Source organism: Pecten maximus, chromosome 6 (assembly GCF_902652985.1).
Source record: "Pecten maximus chromosome 6, xPecMax1.1, whole genome shotgun sequence".
In the NCBI taxonomy this organism is placed as follows: domain Eukaryota; kingdom Metazoa; phylum Mollusca; class Bivalvia; order Pectinida; family Pectinidae; genus Pecten; species Pecten maximus.
In genome coordinates, this window is record NC_047020.1 from 13,574,938 (window position 1) to 13,597,258 (window position 22,321).

At 35.6% G+C, this 22,321-nt stretch overlaps 1 protein-coding gene across 2 annotated transcripts; it reads right to left on the reverse strand.

Annotated features, from left to right (window-relative positions):
* Positions 1-10,023: 10,023 nt before the first annotated feature.
* On the reverse strand, positions 10,024-22,151 carry LOC117329021. Of its 2 annotated transcripts, XM_033886701.1 has the most exons (18): positions 21,276-22,151; positions 18,698-18,768; positions 17,836-17,953; positions 17,544-17,612; positions 16,985-17,073; positions 16,692-16,854; positions 15,517-15,600; positions 15,033-15,097; positions 14,710-14,787; positions 14,448-14,508; positions 13,837-13,975; positions 13,562-13,647; positions 12,722-12,823; positions 12,306-12,384; positions 11,959-12,047; positions 11,334-11,435; positions 11,040-11,174; positions 10,024-10,849 (listed from the first exon to the last, which is right to left on the reverse strand). In XM_033886701.1, the coding sequence occupies exons 1-18, from the start codon at positions 21,798-21,800 to the stop codon at positions 10,670-10,672; spliced, it is 2,235 nt and encodes a 744-aa protein (XP_033742592.1). In that variant the 5' UTR covers positions 21,801-22,151; the 3' UTR covers positions 10,024-10,669. The 2 variants fall into 2 exon arrangements, with proteins under 2 accessions (XP_033742592.1, XP_033742593.1); XM_033886702.1 differs by lacking the exon at positions 15,517-15,600.
* Between the last annotated feature and the right edge of the window lie 170 nt (positions 22,152-22,321).

Genomic DNA, 22,321 nt, shown 5'->3' on the forward strand with positions numbered 1-22,321 from the left:
AAACGTTTGATACCTGGTTTACCCCGGAGGAGTACCAGGTTAAACGTTTGATACCTGGTTTACCCTGGAGGAGTACCAGGTTAAATGTTTGATACCTGGTTTACCCTGGAGGAGTACCAGGTTAAACGTTTGATACCTGGTTTACCCTGAGGAGTACCAGGTTAAACGTTTGATACCTGGTTTACCCTGGAGGAGTACCAGGTTAAACGTTTGATACCTGGTTTACCCTGGAGGAGTACCAGGTTAAACGTTTGATACCTGGTTTACCCTGGAGGAGTACCAGGTTAAATGTTTGATACCTGGTTTACCCTGGAGGAGTACCAGGTTAAACGTTTGATACATGGTTTACCCTGAGGAGTACCAGGTTAAACGTTTGATACCTGGTTTACCCTGAGGAGTACCAGGTTAAACGTTTCATACCTGATTTAAGCCTAACGGGGTACACTACAAATACATGTATGTACCACGATTAAATACCCTTATGGAGCAACTCATTTATTTCCGCGCCCGTGCAATGCAGTAGACTGAGACATTGACGTGGTGTTGTACATATATACATCGCTTACAATTATATACATAGTTTGTCTCTGTCACAGTTTCGTTGTAAATTTACGTCTTCCGTCATACTAACAAAACAAGTAATTTACCATCGAGTTTGATATTCAATAGGTCTAATCTCAATTAGTTAATCTACATTTCCCGACATTTTAACTCGTGTCAACGTTCTCTTAGAGTAAACATATAGTACAACAACGTTATATGAACTGTTACTACATAAACAGAATATCAGCCTTTCTATTAATTCAAGCTCATTTAAAGTTAGAGTGCTCTGATGGTGTCCTGCATGTAATGCAGTATTTGACGCCTGTAGGGTGAAATACTTCTTCAAATGGACACCAATTAGATTTAAATGCTAAAGGCGTTTGCTGTCAGTATATAGACAGTTATTGTAGCTCTGTATCGACAGTGTTTAGATTGTCTTCACTGGTGTATTGAAATTTTAAACGCCATAGCAGAAAGACATCTGGATGCTTTGGTTATAAGACGTGTTGGTGGCCGCGTACTGAACGTTCTCCTGGAAATCAAAAATTGGAAGGTACGTCAAATTGTTATGGTCAAGCCGACTTAATCTGTTGTATTTCTGTCATTATAAGTCCGTAAAATGTAATAAATTCATTTTCGCAAGCATAAAAAAGTCAAATACATGTACGTAGGATATGATTTAATGATGACAGCGATATTATTTACAGAATTAAGACACGAAAGCGGAAATAGTAATTCCAATATAGATAACCAGACGAAGAATAATACATTGATATGATATGATATATTTTGTCAGATAATGGACAAAAGAAACAGTTGGATGATGGGAGCTGCTGTAACGGCCAATGCAAATGTACGACGGTTAACCGTAGTCCGGAATGTCAACAGGATATAAGGGGCTGTTGCGCAGGTACTGAGAGGATGTTATAGTCAATTTATTACTGTTTAATGAGATTAAATTATTTTTGATTTCTTGTCTTATATTTACTGTATACACATATCATATCTATATATCTGTATACCTGTGTATATCTTAGAATTCACCTGATATATGTACATCCTATCTATATATCTAAATACTCGTAAGTATCTTAGAATTCACCTGATATATATACATCCTATCTATATATCTAAATACTCGTAAGTATCTTAGAATTCACCTAGTATTTACACGTCAGATCTAAATATCTAAATACCCGTGTTTATCTTAATACTCACCTGATATACACACATATCTATATATCTAAATACTCGTACGTATCTCATAATTCACCTGGTATATATACATCCTATCTATATATCTAAATACCCGTGTTTATCTTAATACTCACCTGGTATACACACATCATATTTATATATCTAGATACTCGTACGTATCTTAAAATTCACCCAGTATATACCCGTGTGATTCTTAGAATTCATCTGGTATACACACATCCAATCTTTATATCTAAATACTCGTATGAATTTTAGAATTCACCTAATATATACAATCATATCTAAATTTCTGAATACCCATTTATATCTGCACCTTTATATCAGCCTTGCTATAGTATTAATTACGTGATATTTTTCCATCACCATAATCTATGTGATAGATTTCTTTTCTTTTATCCCTCATTAGCCGTGACCTCTACGCCTGTCTGCACGGATGCATGCGAGACCGGATATACCTGTATAACAGGACAATGCAAGTGCTCTGCTGCTTGTTCATGTCCGAAGTGCAAGTCATGTTGTGGAGGTAGGTTCATTTGTAAGTTAAAAAATATATACATCAATATTCATAAAGGTTATGGTTTGAAGGATCTGACTGTCATCTGATAAGTCACGGTTAAGTTGTGCTTGGCGTAAAATTTTCCCTACTTGTTACATTGCTTATACATCCATAATCAATGCCTAGTATTGTTTTTATCCAATTGTGTTTGTGGTATGACCTCATTAAAATAATGTTTCTTACCTATCAAATCTTTCTAAATTTAAAAGTAGCTATCGGCTGTAATGTTGTATAAACCTTTTCATATGCTATTGCCTCTGCGATATCGGTCGTTCTCACCTTTGTGTTGGTTTCCCCGTCAGTATATGGTGTTATCTGATCGTTTCCGATTTGGGAAGTATTTCGTCCGTCTTTATAGACGTTGTGGTATATGCTCGGAAGCTCTTTGCAATCCCATCCATATTCACACATTATAAAACTATATCAAACTATCATATCTAGTTAAATCTTTTGTCATATGTATCTAAATATCAAATATACATCCACAGATCTCAGATAACTTTTGCTTTTATTTAAACAACAGGGAAATCCCAACAACCACATTAACAGACGACCAAGACTCACATAATAACAATGTATTTATCATTTATTAATGCATTCGAACAATAAAGAACTTTGAGTTTGTGTTTGTGTTCATCATAAGGAAACAGAACAGTGTCGTTTCACCATACAGGAAACAGAACAGTGTCGTATTACCATACAGGAAACAGAACAGTATCGTATCAGTAATATAACATACAGGAAACAGAACAGTATCGTATTACCATACAGGAAACAGAACAGTATCGTATCAGTAATATAACATAATACAGGAAACAGAACAGTATCGTATCAGTAATATAACATACAGGAAACAGAACAGTATCGTATTACCATACAGGAAACAGAACAGTATCGTATCACCATACAGGAAACAGAACAGTATCGTATCGCCATACAGGGAACAGAACAGTATCGTATCACCATACAGGAAACAGAACAGTATCGTATCGCCATACAGGAAACAGAACAGTATCGTATTACCATACAGGAAACAGAACAGTGTCGTATCGTCATACAGGAAACAGAACAGTATCGTATCACCATACAGGAAACAGAACAGTATCGTATCAACAGAACAGTATCGTATTACCATACAGGAAACAGAACAGTATCATATCAGTAATATAACATACAGGAAACAGAACAGTATCGTATCACCATACAGGAAACAGAACAGTGTCGTTTCGCCATACAGTAAACAGAAGAGTATCGGATCAGTAATACAACATAATACAGGAAACAGAACAGTATCGTATCAGTAATATAACATACAGGAAACAGAACAGTGTCGTATTGCCATATAGGAAACAGAACAGTATCGGATCAGTAATACAACATAATACAGGAAACAGAACAGTATCGTATCAGTAATATAACATACAGGAAACAGAACAGTGTCGTATCACCATACAGGAAACAGAACAGTATCGTTTCAGTAATACAACATAATACAGTAAACAGAACAGTATCGTATCAGTAATATAACATAATACAGGAAACAGAACAGTATCGGATCAGTAATATAACATACAGGAAACAGGACAGTGTCGTATCACCATACAGGAAACAGAACAGTGTCGTTTCGCCATACAGTAAACAGAACAGTATCGTATTACCATACAGGAAACAGAACAGTGTCGTATTACCATACAGTAAACAGAACAGTATCGTATCAGTAATATAACATACAGGAAACAGAACAGTGTCGTATTGCCATATAGGAAACAGAACAATATCGTATCAGTAATATAACATACAGGAAACAGAACAGTATCGTATCAGTAATATATATAACATACGGGAAACAGAACAGTATCGTATCAGTAATATAACATCATACAGGAAACAGAACAGTATCGTATCAGTAATATAACATACAGGAAACAGAACAGTGTCGTATCGTCATACAGGAAACAGAACAGTGTCGTATCGTCATACAGGAAACAGAACAGTGTCGTATCAGTAATATAACATACAGGAAACAGAACAGTGTCGTTTCGCCATACAGGAAACAGAACAGTATCGTATCGCCATACAGGAAACAGAACAGTGTCGTATCGTCATACAGGAAACAGAACAGTGTCGTATCAGTAATATAACAAACAGGAAACAGAACAGTGTCGTTTCGCCATACAGGAAACAGAACAGTATCGTAACGCCATACAGGAAACAGAACAGTGTCGTATCGTCATACAGGAAACAGAACAGTGTCGTATCAGTAATATAACATACAGGAAACAGAACAGTGTCGTTTCGCCATACAGGAAACAGAACAGTATCGTATCGCCATACAGGAAACAGAACAGTGTCGTATCGTCATACAGGAAACAGAACAGTGTCGTTTCGCCATACAGGAAACAGAACAGTATCGTATCGTCATACAGGAAACAGAACAGTGTCGTATCGTCATACAGGAAACAGAACAGTGTCGTATCAGTAATATAACATACAGGAAACAGCACAGTGTCGTTTCGCCATACAGGAAACAGAACAGTATCGTATCGCCATACAGGAAACAGAACAGTGTCGTTTCGCCATACAGGAAACAGAACAGTATCGCATTACCATACAGGAAACAGAACAGTATCATATCAGTAATATAACATCATACAGGAAACAGAACAGTGTCGTATCACCATACAGGAAACAGAACAGTATCGTATCAGTAATATAACATACAGGAAACAGAACAGTGTCGTATTGCCATACAGGAAACAGAACAGTGTCGTATCACCATACAGGAAACAGAACAGTATCGTATCAACAGGACAGTGTCGTATCACCATACAGGAAACAGAACAGTATCGTATCACCATACAGGAAACAGAACAGTATCGTATCACCATACAGGAAACAGAACAGTATCGTATTACCATACAGGAAACAGAACAGTGTCGTATCGCCATACAGGAAACAGAACAGTATCGTATTACCATACAGGAAACAGAACAGTATCGTATCACCATACAGGAAACAGAACAGTATCGTATTACCATACAGGAAACAGAACAGTGTCGTATCGCCATACAGGAAACAGAACAGTATCGTATTACCATACAGGAAACAGAACAGTGTCGTATCGCCATACAGGAAACAGAACAGTATCATATCACCATACAGGAAACAGAACAGTATCGTATCGCCATACAGGAAACAGAACAGTATCGTATCACCATACAGGAAACAGAACAGTGTCGTATCACCATACAGGAAACAGAACAGTATCGTATTACCATACAGGAAACAGAACAGTGTCGTATCACCATACAGGAAACAGAACAGTATCGTATCACCATACAGGAAACAGAACAGTGTCGTATCACCATACAGGAAACAGAACAGTATCGTATCGCCATACAGGAAACGGAACAGTGTCGTATCGCCATACAGGAAACAGAACAGTGTCGTATCGCCATACAGGAAACAGAACAGTGTCGTATCACCATACAGGAAACAGAACAGTTTCATATCAGTAATATAACATCATACAGGAAACAGAACAGTGTCGTATCGCCATACAGGAAACAGAACAGTATCGTATCAGTAATATAACATACAGGAAACAGAACAGTGTCGTATTGCCATACAGGAAACAGAACAGTGTCGTATCACCATACAGGAAACAGAACAGTATCGTATCAACAGAACAGTATCGTATCAACAGAACAGTATCGTATCGCCATACAGGAAACAGAACAGTATCGTATCACCATACAGGAAACAGAACAGTATCGTATCGCCATACAGGAAACAGAACAGTATCGTATTACCATACAGGAAACAGAACAGTATCGTATCAGTAATATAACATACAGGAAACAGAACAGTATCGTATTACCATACAGGAAACAGAACAGTGTCGTATCACCATACAGGAAACAGAACAGTATCGTATCGCCATACAGGAAACAGAACAGTATCGTATCACCATACAGGAAACAGAACAGTATCGTATCGCCATACAGGAAACAGAACAGTGTCGTATCACCATACAGGAAACAGAACAGTATCGTATTACCATACAGGAAACAGAACAGTGTCGTATCAGTAATATAACATACAGGAAACAGAACAGTATCGTATCAGTAATATAACATACAGGAAACAGAACAGTATCGTATCATCATACAGGAAACAGAACAGTATCGTATTACCATACAGGAAACAGAACAGTATCGTATTACCATACAGGAAACAGAACAGTGTCGTATTACCATACAGGAAACAGAACAGTATCGTATTACCATACAGGAAACAGAACAGTGTCGTATTACCATACAGGAAACAGAACAGTATCGTATCACCATACAGGAAACAGAACAGTGTCGTATCGCCATACAGGAAACAGAACAGTATCGTATCAACAGAACAGTGTCGTATTACCATACAGGAAACAGAACAGTGTCGTATCAACAGAACAGTGTCGTATCACCATACAGGAAACAGAACAGTGTCGTATCGCCATACAGGAAACAGAACAGTATCGTATCGCCATACAGGAAACAGAACAGTATCGTATCGCCATACAGGAAACAGAACAGTATCGTAACACCATACAGGAAACAGAACAGTATCGTATCACCATACAGGAAACAGAACAGTGTCGTATCATCATACAGGTAACAGAACAGTGTCGTATCACCATACAGGGAACAGAACTGTATCGTATCACCATACAGGGAACAGAACTGTATCGTATCACCATACAGGAAACAGAACAGTATCGTATCACCATACAGGAAACAGAACAGTATCGTATCACCATACAGGGAACAGAACTGTATCGTATCACCATACAGGGAACAGAACAGTGTCGTATCAACAGAACAGTGTCGTATCACCATACAGGAAACAGAACAGTGTCGTATCATCATACAGGTAACAGAACAGTGTCGTATCACCATACAGGAAACAGAACTGTATCGTATCACCATACAGGAAACAGAACAGTGTCGTATCACCATACAGGAAACAGAACAGTGTCGTATCAGTAATATAACATACAAGAAACAGAACAGTATCGTATTACCATACAGGAAACAGAACAGTATCGTATCGCCATACAGGAAACAGAACAGTATCGTATCACCATACAGGAAACAGAACAGTGTCGTATCAGTAATATAACATACAAGAAACAGAACAGTATCGTATTACCATACAGGAAACAGAACAGTGTCGTATCATCATACAGGAAACAGAACAGTATCGTATCACCATACAGGAAACAGAACAGTGTCGTATCAGTAATATAACATACAAGAAACAGAACAGTATCGTATTACCATACAGGAAACAGAACAGTGTCGTATCACCATACAGGAAACAGAACAGTATCGTATCGCCATACAGGAAACAGAACAGTGTCGTATTACCATACAGGAAACAGAACAGTGTCGTTTCGCCATACAGGAAACAGAACAGTATCGTATCACCATACAGGAAACAGAACAGTGTCGTATTACCATACAGGAAACAGAACAGTGTCGTTTCGCCATACAGGAAACAGAACAGTATCGTATCACCATACAGGAAACAGAACAGTATCGTATCGCCATACAGGAAACAGAACAGTATCGTATTACCATACAGGAAACAGAACAGTGTCGTATCAGTAATTTAACATACAGGAAACAGAATAGTGTCGTATCGCCATACAGGAAACAGAACAGTATCGTATCACCATACAGGAAACAGAACAGTGTCGTATCAGTAATATAACATACAGGAAACAGAACAGTATCGTATCAGTAATATAACATACAGGAAACAGAACAGTATCGTATCACCATACAGGAAACAGAACAGTATCGTATTACCATACAGGAAACAGAACAGTGTCGTATCACCATACAGGAAACAGAACAGTATCGTATCGCCATACAGGAAACAGAACAGTATCGTATCGCCATACAGGAAACAGAACAGTATCGTATCGCCATACAGGAAACAGAACAGTGTCGTATCAGTAATATAACATACAGGAAACAGAACAGTATCGTATTACCATACAGGAAACAGAACAGTATCGTATTACCATACAGGAAACAGAACAGTGTCGTATCACCATACAGGAAACAGAACAGTATCGTATCGCCATACAGGAAACAGAACAGTGTCGTATCAGTAATATAACATACAGGAAACAGAACAGTATCGTATTACCATACAGGAAACAGAACAGTGTCGTATCACCATACAGGAAACAGAACAGTATCGTATCACCATACAGGAAACAGAACAGTATCGTATTACCATACAGGAAACAGAACAGTATCGTATCGCCATACAGGAAACAGAACAGTGTCGTATTACCATACGGGAAACAGAACAGTGTCGTATTACCATACAGGAAACAGAACAGTGTCGTATCACCATACAGGAAACAGAACAGTATCGGATCAGTAATATAACATAATACAGTAAACAGAACAGTGTCGTATCACCATACAGGAAACAGAACAGTGTCGTATTACCATACAGGAAACAGAACAGTATCGTATCAGTAATATAACATACAGGAAACAGAACAGTATCGTATCACCATACAGGAAACAGAACAGTGTCGTATTACCATACAGGAAACAGAACAGTATCGTATCGCCATACAGGAAACAGAACAGTGTCGTATCACCATACAGGAAACAGAACAGTGTCGTATCACCATACAGGAAACAGAACAGTATCGGATCAGTAATATAACATAATACAGTAAACAGAACAGTATCGGATCAGTAATACAACATAATACAGTAAACAGAACAGTGTCGTATCAGTAATATAACATACAGGAAACAGAACAGTATCGTATCATCATACAGGAAACAGAACAGTATCGTATTACCATACAGGAAACAGAACAGTGTCGTATCACCATACAGGAAACAGAACAGTGTCGTATCGCCATACAGGAAACAGAACAGTGTCGTATTGCCATACAGGAAACAGAACAGTGTCGTATCATCATACAGGAAACAGAACAGTGTCGTATCGCCATACAGGAAACAGAACAGTGTCGTATCAGTAATATAACATACAGGAAACAGAACAGTGTCGTATCAACAGAACAGTGTCGTATCAACAGGACAGTGTCGTATCAGTAATATAACATAATACAGTAAACAGAACAGTATCGTTTCAGTAATACAACATAATACAGTAAACAGAACAGTATCGGATCAGTAATACAACATAATACAGTAAACAGAACAGTGTCGTATCATCATACAGGAAACAGAACAGTATCGTATCGCCATACAGGAAACAGAACAGTATCGGATCAGTAATACAACATAATACAGGAAACAGAACAGTATCGGATCAGTAAAATGACATCATACAGGAAACAGAACAGTATCGTATCGCCATACAGGAAACAGAACAGTATCGGATCAGTAATACAACATAATACAGGAAACAGAACAGTATCGGATCAGTAAAATGACATCATACAGGAAATATAACGGTGTGTTATCACTAATAGAAGTGTATTATCACCGGAAAAGTAGCTTCATTTCACTACTGTACCTATCAGTAATAACATTGACGTTGGAAGTGGACCAGTGTTATTCAAATAATAAACATGCCTATACATATGGAAATGATGTTATAATAAATATTTGAAAGAAAAGTAATACTGTCAAATACAAGGGAAAACATTGACATTTTCATTTCATTAAAGTGTTTATTTAGTTTATCATCATTTGAAACAAAGTTTAAATATATAACATAAAAGCCAGTTCTTGAAAATAAAGTACATCGTTTTTATATCTCAATGATGCCCTTGATTATATCTTTACTCGTTTCTCGATTGACAAAAATTTAATCTATTAAATCGATATATTGTCAGAGGTTTGACGGGTCACATAATTGATATTTTCATGTGCTGTCAATAACACCGACCAATAACAAATGACCGTTCTGAATGATTACATCTAAGGTATGTTCCTGGAATTCACAAGTAATTTACATGTATATCATTGTTGGTCGTCATTTTCAATTGCCGTATTATCAATACTCTCTTCTTTTTAGAAAATACTTTCATTTTAGTAAAATGTATTGCATATAACGTCGTAGAGCACAACCCAGCTAGGGATATCTTGTAAGTTGTTTGATATGTGACATGGCGTCCATCTTCTAGTCGTTTATATTTTTACACACTCACATTTTAGCGAGATGATAAATTGACGCACCTACAGGACTTGCCACAGAAAACAATATGTCAGAAACTGTAAAGATTACAGCTAGATATGTCCGTTTACAGTATATAATATCTAAAAGATTAAATACAGCTGAATTGTATACAAAATATTAGTTATAAGCTTCACCGGGTACGGGGAACTTTTTGTCAGGTGTTCCTCCTACGATTGCGAGCTCCATACTGCGATGTCTGTCAACTACATCTAGCACTGTATCCATCTTGTATTTTCTCCATTTCCGGTATGTATAAACCTGCTCCTTGATGTAGTCGTGACATGGATGGTTGTGTACCTGCCATAAAATTGAAATTAAGTTAAGTTCTCGCGTTAAAAAATAACTTATTTTATTCTTTACATTTATTGCGCGAACGCAGGTAATGTGGCTGTTACTCCTTTTAAACATGCTAGACAACGTGATATGTTATTGAACATAACACGATGACAGGCATGACTTGAATTAGTTCATGTAAATGTATACATACCAGGTCGGTAACAATACGAAGCACTTTAATATTAGCCTCTTTCAAAAACAGCCTTTTAGAAATGAAAATACACTCAGCTCCGTCACTGACAAGGCTTAAGGTCGTAGAAGGGCGGGAAATGAGAGCCTCCAACCCCTAGGAAGAAACAAAATATTACCAATTTAAGCTCCCTGTCTAAATTATATAAGGTGTGTACGTCGGAACATTACTAAATCCATTCATGTCGAAAATGGAAATAAGAAGACTTAATTGCTTTTGATATTTATCCAAGTGATGTTGGAACGGACAACTTACAAATATGGAGCCTGATTTCAGTTCAGAAATTTGAGCGTGTAGTACACGCGGTTCTGTGTGATGGTGATGTTGTGATGGTGGTGGCATGTTGCTGTCGGCTATCTGTAACGGATCATACCACCAAGGATAAATTGTAACAAAGAAAAACACCAAAGTAGATATTGGACAAACATCTAGATACAAAGCGGGAAATTCAAGGTTGTAACATGAGCAACATCAACGATACCACAGGACAATGTCCCAGGTTCAACAATAGAAATAATCCTATCTGCAAAAGCAGTACACCGACGACTCTTGCTTAGGAGCATACTTATAAATACAATCATCGACTAGATATTTCCTCGGAAATAACATCAACTAAATCAGCAGCCTTCCAAAGGAGAACAGTAATGCTCCTTTGATAAGATTCAAACGAAAGGCACATTCAACGCGCGTTAAATATACGAATATTTAAAATATATCTGCTTCAGGATTGTTAAGAGATATGCATCTGTATATTAAACATTCCACTTATATACAAATTCCACGTTTCAGATAATTCTAAGTATATTTAATGCTGTCTACCGATATCGAGCTTCTTATCAAAGCAAACGTTAAATGGAAAAATATATTGACAATAGCTGACCATCTGTATCTCGCTGAACTTGCTGTTGGCGGTTGCTGACCGTGCATGGGTTCGCTGATTATTTGTCTGTAATGTTTGTCTGTGAACGTCTGTTGGGGAAGAAAGAGATCAAACATATCATAATATACATATCACACTATCGAGGTCGATTGTTTAAATTTGTTCGCTCATCTCGTAGCTTGTTCATATCAACTAATAGTAAATATAAGTTTACAATCAATGACACAATCATAATGATACACAATGTAAAATATGCATTCTTAGCAAACAACCTGTACAGTTGGCACATAGTTCAAGAACATGTTAATATATGTTTCACTGTTAAATCATAGCTTTCAACTCGTTACCCGCAGAGTGTCGGAAGCCATTGGGATGGGTATGACCTCTCACTCTATCTGGCCACAATGGCGTCGTATCCTCGTTAACCTGCAAGAACATTTAACATGATAAAACTGTTATCATTTTGATGTTTGTATAGGTTTATGTACACTCAGCTCCGTTACTGTCAAGGTTTAACCACGAAGAAGGTTGGGAAATTGGATAGTTAAGCATTCTCTCTTCTTATATACTGACTGGGGAGTAGGATAAAACCCATCCCTTATAACACTGTGTGCACAGTTGGACAATTCCTCTCTAAACACTCCGAAAGTCATCGTAATACGAACCATCTCTTAGAACACTAACTGCATAGTTGAGTAACTTGATTTAAATGGATGTAAAAGTAGGCTCAGTCGTAATATTAATTCACATCTAAACTACATACCACGCTTGTCTTTCGCTCTTTTTCTGATCGTTCAAATGACCCCAGAGTGTTACTTCTCGTGAGTAAGTGATGTCGGGATTTCCTTCTTCCCATCCGGCTTAGCTAGAATTAGATAAAAACTGCTAAACAGAAACATATAGTTATAGACATGATTCGATTGTAAATATATACATCATAAACTGCCATATATTATTCTTTTTTTTATTTCGAATGATACCATACGGGTAATACTACATAACCTACCTTGTATGTTAGTATTGTTTTGTTATGGAAAATAAACCTTGTATTCAATTTCGCATGCGAATTATTTTACATTCATAGGGATTATCTCCCTTACAATGGATTTGGTTTTAATCATAAATTTGAATTAGCACGATCGTCACAAATGATAATTATTAAAAAAATCGCCCATTTGCTAGCAGCGAAAGATCAGTAAATATGGTTTCCAGAAGTACCAATATTATCAGAAAACTCTGACGACACATGGATATGGATATTTAAAGAAACTCCTTAAGCAATAAAACATTTTTTTCTATCAATAATTCGTAGGTAACTTTAGTTTAATATCAACATTCACCCTTATATGATTCTATATTTGTGGATATATTGCTATACATGGCTGGATGAGGAAACATATTAAATTCTGATTTTAAGATAACGACATCGTCTCTATACCAAATATTAAGGCAATGCAGCATCATAAAGACTTAAATAAGTAAAATAGATTATATTGCTTCATATATCGGACAATATAAATAATTATGCTCTATTGTCTAAGACACCGTTGAAACCCACATTGAATCGACCAAGATTTATATATTAATTTCCTCTCTTACTTACGTTTGTCTTCGCCGCCTGTTTATAAGAATCAAGCGTCCCTGTGAGAAGCCGTACACCAAGTGACGTATCGCTAGATTCGTCAGTTTCTGTGGAGAAAAAGGAAATCATTAGTATTATTCTTTTTTGTCACAAATAGGCCCAAATTACAAACTTGTACACAAAAGAATGTACATAAAACATATTGAAATTAACGTCGTTGATATATCTAAAAAAAACACTTGCGGAAGTAGACCATATTACATAGTAATTGGAGTTAGAGCAAAGACAACACTGACTTTGGCGTCTGGCTTTGACCCGGATTTTTTTCATTTCTGTGTACAAAGGGAATGCATTCTCCATATGTTTTTCGAACATCGGACCGTGCGTGCGATCTGCTTCTGTTTCTATGACGTCACTTAGCATCATACACGCCCCCTTAAATTGCAAAAGAAATGATATAGAAAAGAAGTCTTTTTTAATAAGAACAATAAAAAAGTATCTTTCAAATAAAATGTATTTTTTTCAACATAATGCAGCATCAATTAATTTCTTAATTAGGAAAGAATCAGTAATTTCATTACTCTGTAAATAATTACTGCATCCTAACAATCGTTTCGACCAAGCCGTTTCCTACCAACTCATTAGTAATCAAACGCTGGCAAAAGTTTTATATCGATATGTCGACTGATCACATTATTTAGAACTAACAAGTAATGAGAAAAATGACAGGGACAAATGATTTCAAGGAAAAGTAAATTGATAAGCAATGTTGTATCATTACAAGATCAGTATCTATATCTTTTATGGAGACAGGTAAAAGGTATGTCTGAGATCTTGTTGTTTTGTCATATAGCATGGATTATGAAGAAGGAGATGGTAACGGCATAATGCCTGTGTGTCGACTAACCTCTGCCACGACGATGATAAACTTGCTCTCTCTACTGTCTTTGACTATAACATCACCTTTTCTGAAATAATCATCATTTTAGTATCACCATTCATGTTCTATTGAGGAAAACATAAAGGCTATATATGTTTAAGCAAATAGTGTTATGGTCCTATGGAACGCAATGCTAATGTTGACTGATGTAATAATCGTCGGTATCGCAATAATGTTACTAACACACATTGTATTAAAATAATAAAATATCCAATAAAAACTGACATACCTGAAATACTGATAGAAGAATCCAGTCGTATGGTCGGAGAATACCTCACAAGGGAAATCCTTGAAAAGGGGCAAATCTCTGTAGCAAAGATGATGAAACAAGATATAAGTAACAATATAATTAAAAAGCAGAATAAAAGTTAGGACGGATACTATTTTGGTATCGTTAACCTTTCCTAATTGGGGAAATTATTTTACACATTAAATCATATTGTAGTAGGAAAATGGAGTCATTAAACCAATGAAATTGTCCCTTTTTGGACGACATACTTTGGTACATGTATGTACTGTTTTTGTACATGATATGTCACTAAGTAGTCTTACCTGCAAAAGTTGATATGCTCTACTTTTTCTCGCATAAGTGGAACTTTGATTATTGTATCAAAATCCTGTGAAAATAAACAATATTCACGTAGAACATAGTTAAATATTTATATCTTTACATTATCCCTGAAAAACTAAAACACAAACTTTGGAATTCGTTCTTAAATTTTGGTAGTATGCAATAACTTGAAGGGTAAAATATTAGATAAGATGATGACAATATACATTTATCTTATGTACAGTTCTCAATATATGTTCTACAGACTGCCGGCATTATTACAGTTTTATTGGAATGAAAATGGGTTTCGATATTTTGACAGATTACTCCATATTTTCGTCCCATCGACGGATAGTCAACGGTCGTCAAGACTCTGCCATTTGGACTCTTTGCATGACTAAAGAAGCGGACATTTTCGAAAGCTCACAAACAAAGGTTTCAATCGCTGTTTGTAAGGGACATATTTCCGAAAATTGTTCTACAAACCTCCTTCTGAACAACCAGTAGTTCACATGGAGTCTTGCATATAACAGTGGCTGTACGTCTGCCGCTTTCGAGTAATGCTATTTCCTACAAAACACGAGATACCTAGAATATTGAGTACGGCGTGGGTAGCATTCTTTTTCTCGGTTGAAGACTTTTACCTATGCGATATTGATAAGCACGTGTCTTTTTCGATGCCAAAAGATTGATACCAAAAGGGCGAAGGTTACGATAATTAGTATTTTTTTCTCAAATGATTACATATACAAATGATGTATTTTAAATATTTCTAACTTTAAAAACAACAAAACGATAATTTGTTGAAAATAACGTATACGATGTAAAATTAAGAATACTCTTCAAAGCATCCGTATAATATGGCTTAAATACGAGGGCTGATTAATAAGTTGTGAGCCTCTTATTGAAGGATTTAAATTTTGCCGGACACATTGTATTACTTTTCAACATAATCCCCTTCAGTATCTTAACACTTTTGCCAGCGGTGTTTACCTTAAGGGCCTCAATGCCACTTTTATAGAACTCCTTTTCTTGGCTGTTCAGAAAGTCACCCGCTGCATGTTAGGGTTAAGGTAATGGTGCCTGAGATAGCTGTTTTCAATTTTGGAAAAAGATGAAATTTGATGGAGCGAGATCAGGTGTATAAGACGAATGCTCAATCAATTTAATACCACAATCGTGAATGGCAGTCATGGAAATGACAGACTCTTTTACTCTAAACTTAACATGAACCGATTTTGTCTCTTTTGCAAAAATCGCTTGTCTTGTTTACTTTAGAGTGCTACCTCGTCAATATAAACTAACCAAATCAGACCAGTCCTTGTGTACACGGCCCTACATAGTCAGAGAATAGTAGGACTTAAGAAGAACATCCTTGAGTACCTCCTTCAATACGAGGCTCACAACTTATCAATCAGCCTGCGTATGTCAGCAATGGATTGAATAATTATTTTCTGTTTAGCACTAATGAAGTTGACGCTCTATCGGTACAATATGAAATGCATATGTGTATGAAGTACAGTTTGGAAACGTCTATCGCTACCAATACGACCCTTTCTGCAATACATGTGTACTATTATTACATGATTGCATTTCATACCACCAATATGTTATTCCTGTTATTACTGTTATATTACTGAAAAAAGACACAGACTACCTACCCCAAATATGTCCCCTGATACAATTTCATGAACAGTCCGGAAGAATTTTTTTCCAGTGCAAGGATTAAGATCCTGTGTATTGACAATGGCCGCTCCTGACAACATTATATAAAATGCGGATGGAATGTGACCCTGTCTCAATATTACCCGGCGTGCCTCGTATCTGAAGGGAAAAAGGACCACAAATAATCACAGAAGTATCAACAATGCATTCCCTAAAAGGAACTGCATATGGTAAAAGTAAATAATTTTATCATTTCCTCAGATACACAACGTAAGACAATGAAACTCACGTTTGATATTCCATGCACATTGCTAGGTGTATCTGGGTGTGAGCAGGATAGTCTTTGAAAGATGTGTTATCACGCATCAGGCTGAGGATCTGTCAACAAATGAGTTTGGAATATATAATTCAACACACAAGTGATTAAAAGTATTTTTTTTTCAAGTAAGCCTAATAACAATGGCTTATAAGCAAGACATTGTTTAAACTGATCCTGTTGGGATTATGCAACATATGAACTAAGAATTGTGACAATCAAAATATGCAAGAAGTGACAAAAAAATCACATTAATCTTGACGACACTTGCCCGTGGTTAAAATCGTGGTCTCCTAAACATCTGTATGGTACTAATATAACACGTTTAAAGGAAAATACCTTTTTCAGAAACTTTATGATACAACTTGCACCTTGTACCTTAAATCATTTCGCTTTTGAGTTGTGACGTTTATACATATATATATACATATACATATTGTTATTGAATTAAGAAATTATGATGTATCATTCAACTTAAGAAATTACATCTTTGGCAGACACAATGATACATAATTTAGTATAATTTCCATACCATTTTAACATCATCAAGCGTCCGTGTCCCTTTGGGAATGGAAAGTAACCTTTTCAATCTGTCTCTTTTCTGTGTGGATAAATTAAAACTCAAGATGAATGTTACGATATATACATGAACAAACTGTTCTGTATAGTTTGTTTTTACCAGCAAACATTCTCACAAATAGATAACTAAATAAATGAATACATGAATAAGTAAATAAACAAAGCAATATCCATGTATTCAAGGTGTCAGTGTCACTCTGATCCGGTTTTTATTGCTATTGAAGTAACAATTTAAGGAAGCTCACCGGTTCTACTTTGACATAACTGTGCGGGTTGAATGCGACCTTTTTATGAAGATCATCTCGAACATGTAGATACATCTCCATAAAGGACCACTCACTTCTATCAGGCTCACGTACATAACTGTTCACACATAAAGAAGAGTACGATATAATATGATGCTGAAAAGTTGGTAATATATCAAACCTAGTATCCATAATCAGTCCTCACGACAAAAATGAAACCGAATCAAGATCAGAGTATCTTAAACAGGTAATTAAAATCAGAATGTGCTTGATTACATTTTATCAAATCTTATGACAGTTATAAATTGGAGTTTGTAAGTTTTCCCTCATAAAGGACGGACACAAACTAGGTAACAGTAAACACCGAACCACACTAGGATTTCTTCCCCAATAAAAGGGGTGATACAACTGTAACGTCATTCTGGTATCTGATAGCTTAGCCACCATGATGGCTGATTTATAAGACTACCAGGGTATAAGTAGTATACGCCCGTCCGTTTGTCCGTCTGTCAACAACTCAGAGAACTCCACAATAAGAATAGATATCACATTACAGGTAAAATCTCATCACTGATCATATATTAAAACCCAGTCGATAGATATCGTTATTATAGAATATCACTTAATGAAGGATTTGATAGATTTCTTACTCAGACAATAAAAACATATGGGCATAAAAGCATACTAATGGATAGACGATAAACCACTTCACAAGTCATGTTATCTCGCTTACATTGTCTACATTTACAAATACATTGTGTCAAATCACTTGTTAGTTCATCAAACACCTATTACAGCATTGTATCAGTCACCATACATCATTTAGCGTATTATTAGACATACTTCATACGTATACATATACCTTTTCAGTGTTAGCAGTATTCGTGCCAAAAGTCGGACAGTTCGAGCAATCCTTCTGAACTTCATAAAGGGCTTGCAAATAATAAAATATATCAAGTTAACAAGTGTTTTCATTAAATATTGGTCCATTCTATTGCATTGCTACAATGTCACTTATATATATATATATTATACTTTAAAATAGACTATGTTTCTTTTTTCAGTAGTAATTCTTGAGAGATTAATGATATTTAAAGATGGTCGCTAAGGAGGCTCTTATTAGACAAATCCTTGCAGATATAAATTGCAAGTGAAACGTTTTTTTTCATAAATCAGACAACGTTTGAAACTGGTTAATTATTGAGATGAAGACTATGGAGGCATACTTTTTGATCACTTATTTTTGCCAAGATAGTTCGGAAAAGTCGGCTAATCATGATAGTATATGACAACATGAAAGTCGCTTATCATGATAGTAAAATTTTTACATATAAATCGCCTTATCATGATAGTGTAAGTCAAGAAATAAGTCGCCTTATCATGATAGTATAATTCAACAAATAAGTCACCTTATTATGATAGTATATACAACAAATAAGTAGCCTTATTATTTCAGCATAGTCAACAAATAAGTCGCCTTATCATTACAGTAAAATTTAACATATAAATCGCCTTATTATGATAGTGTAATTCAACAAATAAGTCGCCTTATGATGATAGTATAATTCAACAAATAAGTCACCTTATTATGATAGTATAATTCAACAAATAAGTCACCTTATTATGATAGTATATTCAACAAATAAGTCGCCTTATCATGATAGTAAAATTTAACATATAAATCGCCTTATTATGATAGTGAAAGTCAACAAATAAGTCGCCTTATCATGATATTATAATTCAACAAATAAGTCGCCTTATTATGATAGTATAATTCAACAATTAAGTCGCCTTATTGTTTTAGTATATTCAACAAATAAGTCGCCTTATCATTACAGTACAATTTAACATATAAATCGCCTTATTATGGAAGTTTAATTCAACAAATAAGTCGCCTTATTATGATAGTATATTCAACAAATAGGCCGCCTTATCATGATAGTAAAATTTAACATATAAATTGCCTTATTATGATAGTGTAATTCAACAAATAAGTTGCCTTATTATGATAGTATAATTCAACAAATAAGTCACCTTATTATGATAGTATAATTCAACAAATAAGTTACCTTATTATGATAGTATATTCAACAAATAGGTCGCCTTATTATTATAGTATAATTCAACAAATAGGTCGCCTTATCATGATTAGTATATTCAACAAATAAGTCGCCTTATCATTACAGTATAATTACACAAATAAGTCGCCTTATTATGATAGTATAATTCAACAAAGATGTCGCCTTATCATGATAGTGTAAGTCAACAAATAAGTCGCCTTATCATGATAGAATAATTACACAAATAAGTCACCTTACCAAGGTAATGTTAGTTAACAAATAAGTCGCCTTATTATATAATTACACAAATACGTCGCCTGATTATGATAATTAAGCCGTTTCTGGCGTCTACCTGAAGTAATTAAAAACATTGTTTGGTAATGTACAGATGTATGTCTACTGTATTACCCTTATTTGCTGACTTCCGATAGCCGATGTAAGGGATATATTAATTCACGATTCAGATGTTACATATTTAAGTATTATCACTAAATGTTTCTCTGTACGAAGGTAGTACGTGTAACACACACATGTAAATTGTGATTGGTAATAGGTTAATTATTAAGACGTTAATATTTGTATAAAGACAGTAGTGATTGTATCTATTTATAGGTAACTACAATGTAAACATCGTTGCTGAGACGGTGGTGATTGGATTATTAACATATTATTCGTCTTGAGATGTAAACACGTCATTCGCTACATTGTGTTTAATTTCCTTGTTCGTCAAACAGCCTTCTACAGGGGGAGATTAGGTGGATACAACGGGATTATGTAAACAGTTCCCAGTAGGGACTCGGTAAACCTTTGCTCCTGTCCTCCAGATTAATCATTGATTTAAGCTTATCGCACAGTCGTAGTTATGGAGTACATGTAATGCACATAAACCTGTCACACTAAAGACATAATCAATTCCATCAATTCTTCCTTATAGACCTTTTACTAGAAATTAAATTCATACATTCATATTGCGAATGTTGAAATATTCGGTATGATTTAATTTCAGACTATTGAACATTTTACTGTAATCTTACATATGAAACTATACATACAGATAAAAATATGGCAAATTATGTGTAGTTTTGATCTCTCTGAAATTGTTGAAGTTTGCATATTGTGTAAATGATTTGCTTATCCCTTTATATGTGACATAACCTTTTAAACTATAACAAGATAATATAACAATACAATATGATAAGACAACTGATAATTATTTGTTTATTGCAGAATTATGTGCTCCATATAAAGTGCTAAACGTTTAAATTTATTTGGAAATATTTCTGAGGTCAATAATTGTATTTATTTAGGAATTATGTTTTCCATGTTTTATTGAGAAAAAGGTTGTCTAGTTAATCAATATTTGAATAACTGTTTTAATACCTTTTCTGCGGGCTCAGGTGGTGTATTTTCTGCTATTGAGTCGGACATACTTCCCTGACTTTGTCTTCTCCTCGATCGTAACATCTTCCCTAGAGCTCTTGACATGTTTCTTAGAGACCTCTCCCGATCCCGTTGGACACTGGTCCGTCTTGACCGCGGCTTTGACCCCAAATATAACACTGAAGACTTCGGATTAGGTGATGCAGATCTCACAGCTAGTTCCTTCAGCAAGGTTCGTGCCCTAATGTCCGCATCTTTTCTTGTGAGCGATGTACCAAGACGCACGACAAATTCAGGAGTTTCCTCGTTTTCCTTTTCAAGTACATCCTTTTGTTTTTCTGGGTCTTGTAAATGGGGAATTTGTATTGAGTTCACAATGATATCATCAGTCTGTTTTTCATCATTAGCAATTTCGGTGATTTCTTCATTGTCCACGAGTACATTTTGTACCTGTGGAATATCTGTCCCTTCTATAATATGAGGCAGTTCCTCTGTGATTGTTGATACTTTCTGTTTTTCATCCATATCATCTTATTTCACTCGTACTCCAAACACAACACATCTAAAACTATTCATAACGAACACAAATTACAGTGACGAATATAATATTTTCAGCGACAAAAATCCATTTCAATGAACGTCGTATTTTCCACTACCACTGCATGAGGGTAACCAATTTTGTAACAGTAGTTATTCGATCCTAACCTTAAGGCAGTCAATGTTTCTAATCAGTTGTTATGATTTGCACGTGTGATATCCCCAGTAATTCCTACGTACTTCATATCTATATCCCACTAGTGTTTGCGAGCACAGCATTGTAAGCTCGTATATAATGACAGAGGACGACGTAAACCAAGTGACAAGGCGAGGGTTGCCCGGTGAGACCCGATAGGCTTGTTTTATTTATCAGCGGTCTGTAAGGCGTTGTGTTGACATATTATAAAGTCTGAAATACCATTTCAAATTAAACAGTTTCGTTTAGAAAGGAATACTATGAAATAAAAATAAATGATAGATACAATTATCGCTTCTAAACAGTGATTGTA

Bases quoted from the DNA above. Each gene is read 5' to 3' on its own strand.
- LOC117329021 (XM_033886701.1), bottom strand. From the start codon at position 21,800: ATGGATGAAAAACAGAAAGTATCAACAATCACAGAGGAACTGCCTCAT. The intron at 17,074-17,543 runs GTATGGAAATTA...ATTTGTTGACAG, and splicing joins CGCTTGATGATGTTAAAATG to ATCCTCAGCCTGATGCGTGA. The intron at 15,601-16,691 runs GTAGGTAGTCTG...CGTGTTTTGTAG, and splicing joins TATCAGGGGACATATTTGGG to GAAATAGCATTACTCGAAAG.